Below are 12,217 nucleotides of genomic sequence, written 5' to 3' on the forward strand. Positions count from 1 at the left end.
TCTCCAAATAGCAGATGTCGCTCTTCGAGTTGACTTCTTGCTGTTCTTGCCATGTTTTTAGCTATTTTTTCGCCTAGTTCTTACTCTTGAAACGAGTGAAATGTCCTCCATTTTTCAAGTTCACAACCAAAACAACTCAACCTCGTTCCCAGGTCTTCTCGGTTAACGGTGCATTAACATGCAAGAACGCTGCATTTTTGGCGTCGTTTCCTCGCTAAACACAAAGTTCCTCCAAATTTGGTCGTCAGTAACTGGGTATGGTGAATTAAACGTGTGCTTTTAGCCAATCAGAATCGGGGAAATATTTTGAATGAATAATAAGGGCTATTAAATGATCTCATACAACACACTTAACAAACACTAACATTTTACTTAATAAAAGCATTAACTCAGTTTCTGCATGAAATGTGTACGTCTAAAGAGAAAAACAAAATGACTGAGACGATATTCTCCTTTACCGATAGAGAATAAGCTATCACAATGACTTCCATATACCAAAGTCTTTCTTTACTTGGCTCGTGTATATACTTTGTTTTGTTCACGCAATTGTATCTCACAGTTAACACACGCTGTGATTGTTCGATTTAGCGATTTAGCGCTTTAGCGGGTATTATTTCACTGCAATGTACGCTAAAAGAATACAAAAACTTGTTTTGATCGACTGTTTCAAGCAGTTTTATAAGCTACGGTGTCTCCTATTTCTTACCGCTGCGCTGTAGTTTTATGATAAATGTCAAATAACCTAAAAACCACCCAAATACATATGTGTTCTAATAGTTTTTTTCGAGCAGTACATACTCTGAAACGTTCTTACACGTTTTTTTCAGCTTAAATCCTCCCAGAAATCTCGGACATCTCAAAATCACGCTGGAAGCTTTTATTCACTCGACCACCTCCCGAAGATCGGACGGCTGCCGGACGATTGTTCTTACAAACACACTTCTTCAATAAAAGTGCCACGATCACTAAAACAAGCAACCCTCCAGAAGCAGACACGCCGATGATGACATAATTTGGACCTTTCTGGGGCACCAATGCGGCTTCCCTTGGTATGGTCGACGAACCAGGTGTCGTGTCGGTGCCTGTATAGAAAAGAAGAACTATGATGTGAAAAGTTATCATAACTCCTAGTCCTTACTTAGGGTACTATATGCTGATTTCCACCATATATAAAACAAAAGGAGTAACCATTAGTCGTAAAACAGCCGAAAACTTTAGTCGTTAGTCGTAAAAAAATGTTGACCGCGTGAAAAAAACTGCTACCAAAAACAGTTTTCATGTAGAGAGTGTCAATATTACTTGTTACTACTTTTCGCGTCTTATCTCGTGCCTGATACAGCTATTTTATCCTTTTTTTTTTCATCCCGGAGAATTCCTTAGAGGCCTTAACGATGGAGACTCTTGCAAGTTATTGATTTTTTCTTTTCAGGTGTCTGATAACCGTAACGAAGATAAATTATCCATTGGTCATGGAAAAGCCAAAATATAAACCTTTAACCGTAAACGCCTTCACTCCATTGTGACCCTCTAAAACTCCTTTACTACCCGGACAAATCTATATACCCCCAAAATTATTTGCGCACATTATTTATACAGCATCAGAACCTATGCCAACAAGTTAGGTCAATATCTAGGCTTTTTTCTTTTTGCTCATATTCTGCTCAAATTTTCCTCACAAAATGTTAGAAACCTACAAGCATTAAAAGAGCAAGAAGGATTCTTTTTTTTCCTCTTTCCACAGTCAGTAAAGAATTTTTTTTGTTGGTGTCGGAAAGTCACAAATAGAGTTTCTATCACAGTTTAGCATCATGATCTCTCAGGGTGTTTATTGTGGGCTGAGAATATTCTGAAATCTTCTGCTGTGAGGCATTTTGTAAAATAACGAGTTCCAGATAGCTATCTAAATTTCAGTAAAGTGCTAAATATCATATTCACCAGTGTGCTTCATTGATGAGACCTCAGAGGTACTGTAGGTATTGGCTACCTCAGATGAAATCGACGAGGGTGGTGATTTTTGATTGGTCAGCGGTGTCATTGTGGCTGAATTGACAACCCTAACTGTCAACTGTATTTCCGTCAAGCAGGATCTTTCACCCTTGTCAGCTGCACCAACCAATAGGTAATATTCCTCCCTCGTTGGATTAGAAGTTACCTTGATCAAACCAGTTGTCGGATCAATGTTGAAGACATCATTATTTGATAGGCTGTACGATATGTCACCGTTCAAGCCATTGTCCAGATCTGTGGCCGAAACTTTAGTAAGAATACTTCCCGGTTTTAAGTCAACGACATCAAGCCGAAGGTTTCCTGATGGCTCGACAAATATCGGACAATTGTCGTTTTCGTCCATTACCGTTACCTGCACAATGGTGACGCTCGATTTCTGTGGGAAGCCATTGTCCGAGGCCAAAAGCGTCACATTGAATATATGGGGCTCCACAGTCTCAAAATCAAACGTTAACAGATTAAAAACTTTTCCACTTGCTCCGTCAACAGCAACAAGGTCCTCAACGCTTTTTTCGCCAGGAAGCGAATAAAATATCTCTCCATTTCTGCCGTCATCCGTGTCATTAGCGTGAACGTGCAAAATCAGTGTTCCAGGGGGAGCGTTTTCCTTAATGGTCGCGTTATAAAGCTCTTGACTAAAACTGGGTGGGTTGATGTTTGGTTTCGCCTTTTGATCGCAGTACTTGCCATCGAAGGCTGGATAACAGGCGCACTTGTTCACAAGAATACAGTCTCCTTGTCCAGAACAGTTCTTAACTCCACTACAATCAGGGATGCTGCACGCTGGACCTGACCATGAAGAGTTGCAGTTGCACACATCATATCCAATGCACTGACCGTTACCTGGAAAAATGATTGCTTAGGTCAAGTATACACACTGGGGTAACAAAGGCGACTGTTCAGCTCTCCTCGATTTTAATTACGGGCTAGAAGTCTAAATGGGCGACTATTATTATTGTCGTTATAAGCTAAGATATATAATTAGAAGTCATGTCTTGCGGCAGCTAGCAACACCAGCGGCGGCCGCGTGACGGAGTGGTCAAGGCGTGGGACTGAAAACTTGGAAGTCCCGGTTCAAACCCCGCTCCGGCCGCGAGTTGTCCAAGGCATTTTACGGAAGTTCAGACTTTAGCTCCTTGGGTATAGTTATGCATGTCAATCGCTAACTGGTGTGCCTTCTGCCATAAAGTAAGTAATTAGAATGCTTCGTAAATTCACGAAAAAGCTGACTGTGTTAAACAGTGTACGAAGTGGATTACCTTGCTGAGACGATAATGGGTGAAGGCGTATCGGGACATGTTCGCCTTTCGCAAATAGGAGAAATCAATTATATAAAGAAGAAGAGGGAAACCACAATGCAAAGGTGGCACAACCATGGCCGAATAGGTAATTTAGGAAAAGGGTGCTCTGTTTGATCTCCTGATTAATCAGTAATGATGACAATAATAACGGTAATGATAATGATAATGTTAATAATAATTATGAGAATAAGGTCGCCTAATACAGGACAATCTTCTGCGTGTCCAGATTAATGAAAGTAAACCTCACGGGGCAGTCAACATCCGCGAGTAACGGTGCAATATTGTTCGCGGCCTCTGACGCCATAGCTTGTGCATTTTTCCACTCAAAGACTTTTGGCGGGAAACAGTTTTATTGTTAGATATCATGTGACCTCGATGTAAGCAGCGAAAGCTTGCGATGTTGAACAAAAAATGAGTATAAACATCTTAGGTAACATACCAGAACAAAAGTTTAGAGCTTCACAGGAGTAGTTACTACAGTCTGTGCCATTGTATCCCTGTTCACATTTACAGAGCTCGGCCTCTATACACACACCGTGACCAGAACAATTGTTAAGTGATGTACAGGTAGGTTGACTGCAGTTATCTCCAGTGAATCCCGCATAACAACTGTGAAAGACAATTCATAATAGTCAGATGTTACTCAGATATGACTCTTCAGTGGTTTCTTTCGTGAAATACTTGGTATACTAACTGGGAACACGTTTTCATTACCAGATAATATTGAACCTTGAGGAACAGGACGGGAGAGGAAAGAAGACGGCATTTAAAACCTTGTGTGACAAGCGTGTCAATAATTATGTTTGAAAAACATTTCTGTCAAACTGCAACTTTTCAACTGATCTTAGCAATATTAAGGGAATATCGCAAAAAAAACACGCAAGTAAGAGGCCTTTTTTTTCCGTCCTCTTTTTCCTGCCATCCTGTTGCGCAAACTCACTGATAATTCTACAATTGCATGTGTAAATAGTAATGGTTACCAATGCACAGAACGTCAAAAAAGAAAAGGAAACAAAACATTTCCTGTAGATTTAGACATACCCGATAAAACATTGTGATCAAAGAGTGAAACTCTGCTCATTATCACACTTAATAACCTTGGGTGTCGATCCATTTGTAAGCCAAATTCAACAATTGAAGGTTAATACCACAATTTCTCTTGTATTTTCTCATCGAATGTCCATGCAATTTTTAATACCAAATCTATTATTTCCCAAATGGATAGTTACAATTTTGCTAAAAAAAAACCAACAAACAACAACAAAAAGAAAACAAACCAACAAAACAACAGCAATAAATAAATAAATGAATAAATAAATAAATAAACAACAACAACATTACACGACTTCCGTACCTACATGACACGTTCCCTAACGTCATGGAAAGACAAGTACCGTGTCCGCTACAGTTTGCAAATATACCACAGTCAGCCACTTCACTGCAGTTTGCCCCCTCGAATCCTGGGTAACATCGGCATTGGTTGCTGGAAACACACTCTCCTTTCCCGGAGCACTGATCCACAGCTGAACAATCAGGAAGAGCACAGCTTGCCCCGGTCCAGCCAAGATCACAGGCACAAGTGTCTAGTGCCACGCAGCGACCACGCTCTTTGAGAAACAACCATACATTACTACATTACTCAAGGGGAACAATTAAAAATATAATAATAACTCAGGTAAATTAAGGCATGGGCCCGCAATGATTCAGTAAAAAAGTGATGGGGGTGGTCTATCTCTGAGCACGTAAGCAGTAGAAAGATGAGACTTTGTCAGATACATACATGTGTGGTTTCTGTCAATTAGGTGATGTTCAATTATGCAAATGTTGTCACGTGACTCCACACGGCCAGAAAAAAATAAAAAGTCTTTAAACAAAAATGGCAACACTTTTTGTTGGGAGTTATTAAACCGGACTGGTTTAGGACAATGTGTAATGCAAGCATCTACAAGACTGTACTTGGCCTTTTCTGATTTTTTTACTGTTCTGGAAAATAAATGGCTTTTTCAACTAGACCCAGTCCCCCAAAGCAATTGTATCCCATCTTAACGCCTTCGATTTTAAATATCTAAAAAAAGGCCAAACACAGAAGCGATACATTAAACGGCATTAACATTATGCAACCGGTAAAATAATTGAAGACACAGGAAAAAGGGTTGCCATTTGAAGAACAAGCTTTTTCAGCCGATGGAGGTCACGTGACCTAATTTGCATAATTTTAAAGCACAAAATTGACACAAACTAAAAATGTGGTTAGCTGGCAAAGTTTTATGTCTCTTCATCTAAAGCTCTTAGATATAGACCACCCCCTCACGTTTAAAGAGAGCAAGTTAAGGCAAATTGAGGCCCATGCCTTAATTTACCTGAGAATGATGATGATGATGATGATGATGATGATGATGATGATGATGATGATGATGATGATGATGATAATGATGTATAGCCGTCGCAATGTTCATTGTTCTTGAGCTTTAAAACAATAAAAAAAATCCAAAGGGCAAAGGCGACGGCCATACGCATATGCTGCAAATGAATTTACCCTTCCTCCCCCTCCAAAAAATTCATTTAATTTAGTTAAAGACCTGGACCCGGTTCCTGAAAGGCCTATTAGCTCTAATCCAGGATTAAAATTTTGTTCCGTTCTTGAGTTTTACCTTCCTATGTATCACTTTATTCGTAGTAACACTTTGTGTTATCATAACCATATCTCGAAGTAAAGGCCCAACAGTACAGCTGTATTTTGTAAGCTCGAGTTGCATGCTTGCACTGCATTGCTTGCTTAAAACTTGGCTTAATGGACCTTAATCCTGGGTTAAACTTAACCACCTTTCGAGAAACCGGGCTCAGGGTAAGAGCTGCACTTTGGCAGATCAATTCGTTTCCGATCCACTTTGATTGCTTTAAAACGAAAGAAAATTACAAATAAGGCCAAGCAAAATACTGCAAAGAAAAGGTTGTCATTTGCACCATTCAAAATTTAATATCTTACCAGAACGTTGGCAATTTGCTAAAAAAATGTACAAGAACAATTAAACTGCTGTTTCTTTGCCGGGAGCTATCAGTTAATTAAGTTTTGCTTGGACTCTAGCCGTTTTAAACGACAAGAAGCTCATTTAATCTTTATATCCTTGCTGGCCTTCAACTGACCTTCGCAACCTTCATACAGCTTCTTGAGTTTTAAATGTTCTTCTATCTTAAAACGAGTCATGAGACGCCTCAGTAATAATTTTAAACAAATTATTTCCCATTTAAAGAAATCAATACAGACTTTACCTGAACAATAATCGAACCGTTCACACGAGTATTCAGTGCAATTACTTCCTGTCCAACCTTTATAACAACGACAGGCACCAAAATCGATACAGAGCCCGTTCCCTGAACAATTTGACACGTTGTGACAAGTAGGCACGATGCTGCAATCAACACCTTAGGACATAAAACATATCAGTTAATTTCCCGTAATATACTAAATATTTGAGTTTCTGTCAACGTAAAAACATTAAAATAAGAGCGTCCTGTAAATCCTGTCCTGTCCAATAATTGCTAAATATAATCAGTGATGATTAATCCTTAAAATTGTTATCATGATTTAGATTACAAATCAGGATGATTATAAGTATGACTTATGGCTAGCATAATGACTATCATTAAGATTACACAAAGCTTTGGAATTGCTGTTATAATACTATGACTGTCATATCGACGTATTACTGTACTTACCGAGGTATCCAGGATTGCACTGACAAATATCCGTCTTCTTGCAAGCGCCGTGTACAGGACTTGTGCAGTTGTTAACGTTGTGACAAGTAGCTAATTAAGAAAATCACATTTAATTTCATCCTAACCCATTCTAGAAAAACTATTTTCAGTTATTTATTATTATCAGTGCCTATTTTTATACACCTATTAAAATGTCTTTATCTGTTCGATGAATTATTTACTAAGTTGATAGGGGAGCTCTCTCGCGCGCAGCGGAGCACCATGGGTAAGAAAATTTGGTTATCTCTGCATTCCAGAAATTTTTGTTCTGACAAAATCGTTCGTACTTACGTCCACCCATTTACGTTAACCGATGTCAAATGTCTTACACAGGCATTACAAATTGTGTTCGTCTTGATATTAGGCATCTATGCTACGATCAATTGAGAGCTGTCAAAATAGGGTATCCGCTGACCAGCGTCACAAGACTGTATCGCGGACTCCGGCTTACAAATCATTGAGGTGACATATTTTTTAATGTTCTTCGCTGACCAGTTATGACATGAAAGCGATTTCAAGCTAAGAACAATTTACTTCAGAAAGAAATTTCTCAAAAATTGCCACGATAGCTTCGCTTTTGGCCTTGGCGGCTAAGTCTGTGTTTTGAATTACCTCTTTACCTTTGTGTGTGTGTGTGTTAGTGTATGCGTGAAAGCATATATATTTATATATTTCATAAATCGCAGAGAAATGAAGACATTTATAGATAGTAGTGTCCTCATGGGGCTAAGGGGCAGAATTTTAGGCAATTTATAATTTAGAAGAAACCATATAACTGGTCGTCGAGTTTAAATGCAAAAATAACCGCTATGTAAAAGGCCACAAGAGACATTTACGAATGTCAAAAGGGATAGTCATGCGACAGAAAGGTCGGCTTACATTGAAATCTATTCACACCTAATTCTAAATGGCGACAAATTTAGTTATACTTTTAACGTGATTATTGGCCCTCATTGCCTCGTATCAAGGTAAATTAAAGTTCTCTTCATTCGGCCGATGTAATCAAGGTAGATTGGGGTAATTATCATAATTATAAAAGAGAAGTAATATTTTGGAATAACTAGTATTGTGTGTGAGGTCCGACTTTATTAAACAATCGTCAATTTCTATGCTCGAAAATCAGTCTTTTGTGATGTGGCCGTGATTTCTCATAAAAGGCTCTTGCCTAGCCGTTTTTGAGGTGAAATAAGTTAAGAATACTTATAAGTTGTGTAATGCAGTAGTTCGCTTTGTACAGTATGGCTAAAATGGAACCCACTGTTTGCTCGTTTTAACTTTTGATTATACCTCGCAAATAATGCATGTTGTAATTTGAAACAGGGGGAAGGTTTTCCAAGTACAGGACTTACACCATATATGAATGCTCTAACCTTTCAACTCACAGCTTTGTCCTTCCCAGCCCAACTCACATACACAAAATCCTTTTACGCAGTTCCCATGGACGGTTGAACAATTTTGACAAGAACCTACAGACGTTGAAAACAGAATATTTTAAGGGGCGTCATAATCTGGGTAAATTTTTCAGTGCTGGCTACCATGACATAACATGCTTAATCCTCTAACGAAAGTACATGCAAAACCCACTGTGGTACGGGGAGGGAGGGGAGGGAGGGGAAGGTGTGGTGGAATGGATGAAACCCCCGTATAGCGTTGTCGTTAGGATATTTTGAAACGTTTCTACCCTAAATAGTAGCCTGTTATCTTGTCTACAAGATGATGTTATTAAAGCACAAACAGCGATGATAAACATTGTGAGTTTTTGCATTTTTAAATACTTGACGTTTCGTATGCTGTTCAACATAGTACATTTTCAAAAGTGATCTTAAGTGACCTTTAAAGAAAATGACGAGAGTATATAAAATTACAAGGGGTCTGGAGATGAGATTAAGAATTTAAAAAAAAATTCTTAACAGTAATTAATACAAAAGGCAACAGCTAATGAAGCATCAGCTTTTCACTGCTGAGGTTGACATTAAAAGCTGGCTTGAGGTCTTGAATAAACAATGTTTCTTTCATTTTACAATGATAATCTGTTTTGACAGATGCTAAGATTTCAGAGTGATCCCATTTAATGTTATGTCCAGTGGCAGTGGTATGGTCAGCAATAGCTGAAGAGTGATCATCGTCCAGTCGTTCTCTCGTAGTTAGTTTGTAGTTTTGTAGCCAACAGTTACCAGCGCCGTACAAACGACTTATTGACGAGATCAAGCAAAACCGACTACGAGAGAAAGACTGGAGCACTGACAATTTGACTAACAATAGAGGACTCTTTAATTGTGACTATAGACGGATTGAAACGCACAAATTACTGATTACGTGATTAACATCACGGCTTAACTGACAGACGACCAATAACATCGCGACATAATTGACCAATCAGATCAATAACCAGAGTATAATACCATCAACTGACGTGATACAACTCATTTTGACTCTAAAGATGACTACTGCACAGTGCACAGGTTGTCGAAACGTCAGTCACTGTCAACAACTGGTTATTGCATGAGCGCAGAATTCGAAGCTGTTTTGGTGGTGTTTTTAGGGCTGATTTGAACCCAGGGGCTGAGATGAATGCCAGAGTGGGCTCAAAAATAGAAATCTAATATCGTTCTACTTGTGTTCCAGCAATTATCACATCGTGGCTCCACTGATTTGAGGGGAAAACTACGCCTTCTTTCGCTTAAACGTTTAACGTTTAGAGGGAGCACTTTATCAATACGTCTTAAAATACCTTTGTTACAACTTTCTCCGGCCCATCCATTGATGCAGCGACATGTTCCATTCACACAGCGGCCTTTTCCTGAGCATTTGTCTGGACAACCTGTAAATTAGGAGTCAGAAAGTTTCCTTTAGTTTTTGTTATTTTAATGATTTTCTTCTGTTTAGATAAGTCTCATGTCAAGCTTACCTGGTTTGAAATTCTCTTGGTCCGTGAAAGTTGTGTCATTAGTTATTGCCACATCGTAAATGCAGCTTTGTAAATTGCTATCAGAAATGCCGATAGACTTGCACAAACTTGTTGCCAACTATTTAAGAAAAATACACACTTTTCAGTATTTGAAGGCCATCTCATGTCTCATGGGGGGGGGGGGGGAGGGAGGAGTGACCTGGGGAAGAGAGGGGGAACTCAAGTGTTAAAACTGTACAGACTTGTGCGATGGGATATAGAACATGGCTTTCGAGGTGCTCAGCCCACTCTAAAGGGTATCCTTTTTGGCACTGTTATCATTTAGTAAGATAACGGAAATCGGTGAAACTCGATAAACTATATTCCTGCATCAAATCGATATTATCGGTTTTTCAGGAATTTAACGATCTGTAACGGAAGTTCGCCACTGTTGTCTTTTTTGGCATAAGTTAGAAAGTACAGCTGAAGAACAATTGGTCAACAAACATGAAAATGAGAGATGTGGAAACTATTACACACACAACTTTCTCTTCAAAACCTTTCAGTTGTGTTCATAATAACAAAAACGGTTCCCTTTAATTACATTCAGTTCTCGCAGGCACGTATCAAGAGAAATACAACCTTGGATAAAAATTCCCTTGCCTGAATTTCAGACATCCCTTAATTCGAGTCGAAGCCATGTCTGAAGGCAGGCTAAAAGATTTCCCTAACTAGATTTTCACCGTTTTCTGTCATCAATTGATAAAAATCATTTGATTGCTACCGATTTTTTATGGATTTCGATTGTTATGGATTGACCTTAAAAAAAAAAAAGTCCGGGATCTAACTACACACTGTAAAATTTGACTAGTTAAAATAACCAATGAAAATTGTTGCACCCGGAACTGCAAGGATGTTTGTTTTAAAAGGGTGATAGATCTCAATCGCGAAAAACTGGGCACCGACAAACCTGACCAATATCAGCCATCATAGGAGGATTTTAAACCAGGTTTTAAAGAAAAGATATAGGTTTTTTTTAACAATTTTTAAAAGAAAATAATAATTGTTTGATCCTTCGTCTCTCAATTGCAACTCAATTGTCAAAAAATTAACTGTTTTATTATATGTATCCTCCGATATAAATCGATGAGTAAACCAAGACGAATCGATGAACGAAACGTTATGTCATTAATTTCTACCGACTGATCGATACAATCAATATCAATGAAAACACATTCACCGATTTTCATCGATTTATCAGAGCCAATACAGACCAATTACCCGACTGATAAATCGATACCGATTTTTATCGATTCACTACTCCAGGTGGATAGATCTTGAACTGGCCCGAAAACCGTATCAGATAGCGCTTCTGTTCACACATAAGAAAGGTGATTTCGGCCCGATTTCTGTAACGGAGTGAAGCTGCGCTGCGCCGAAGTTGAAAAAGGATCGCCACATATCAGAAACGTTTCTGATCCACTCTTTGGTGCTTTGTGCGGGTGTGCATAGTATGCCAGATAGCTTTTCTTGAATTGTCGACATGAAAAGCAATCTGTTAACCCTTTAAGCCCTCATATCAAAATTGAGATTTTCATTTACTTTGTCTATACTTTTTCAATCGAAGTATTGAGGAGAATTTTTTGAAATATCAATTACACTCATCTTCCCTCATCATGAATTTAATTCGCATGACCACTCTGCTTTGTAAAGCATTGATATTATAAGGAGAAATTTCATGCTGATCACACTTAGGGCTTAAAGGGTTAAAGTGTAGATATAGCCTAATCTAACTACATTGTAAATCTGAAAGATCGGTTTTAGCCCCAAAAATGGGGCCGTTTCGGTGAATAAAATACTGTCCTATTTTTGAGTCTAATTTAGCTCACCTAATCAGGGCCAATACAGACCACTTACCCAAGGCTGATTTGGACCCAACGAAGGCTCCCCACCTGGAATAGCCTTTTGATGGGGTTATTTTGGCTTAAATTGTGCTCAAATGACTCCAGGAGAGGCTGAATTGGCAATTTGGGGCTGAAACAGATCTTTCTAGTTTCAGTGTAGGCTCATCGCGTCACGCCCTCGTAGTGCAAGCAAAGAAATAAAAACAGCCTGCTCCAAAAGTTTTCCACTGTCAGCTTTCTATTTAATGGAATGTCATTTTTCTCCTTAAAAGGGTTGTCAATTTTCAATTTGATTTCTCTTAAATATGACCAAGGTCATATGAATATTTGGGGCACCTACGAGTCTTTAATTGGCCCAAGTA

The 12,217-nt window shown here is 38.7% G+C and overlaps 1 protein-coding gene across 1 annotated transcript in view; it reads right to left on the reverse strand.

The window, feature by feature from the left end:
* Nucleotides 1-594: 594 nt before the first annotated feature.
* LOC140922315 (uncharacterized) overlaps nt 595-12,217 on the reverse strand; it is a 61,320-nt gene continuing 49,697 nt past the window's right edge. The window contains exons 28-36 of the mRNA XM_073372309.1: nt 9,973-10,090; nt 9,796-9,885; nt 8,435-8,530; nt 7,026-7,115; nt 6,579-6,731; nt 4,663-4,915; nt 3,748-3,917; nt 1,936-2,850; nt 595-1,082 (exon numbers count right to left, since the gene is read on the reverse strand). Of these exons, the coding sequence (XP_073228410.1) occupies nt 829-1,082; nt 1,936-2,850; nt 3,748-3,917; nt 4,663-4,915; nt 6,579-6,731; nt 7,026-7,115; nt 8,435-8,530; nt 9,796-9,885; nt 9,973-10,090 (2,139 nt within the window). The 3' untranslated portion in view covers nt 595-828. The remainder of the gene's footprint in view (nt 1,083-1,935; nt 2,851-3,747; nt 3,918-4,662; nt 4,916-6,578; nt 6,732-7,025; nt 7,116-8,434; nt 8,531-9,795; nt 9,886-9,972; nt 10,091-12,217) is intronic.

The sequence above is a fragment of the Porites lutea genome, chromosome 13, assembly GCF_958299795.1.
Source record: "Porites lutea chromosome 13, jaPorLute2.1, whole genome shotgun sequence".
Lineage (NCBI taxonomy): Eukaryota > Metazoa > Cnidaria > Anthozoa > Scleractinia > Poritidae > Porites > Porites lutea.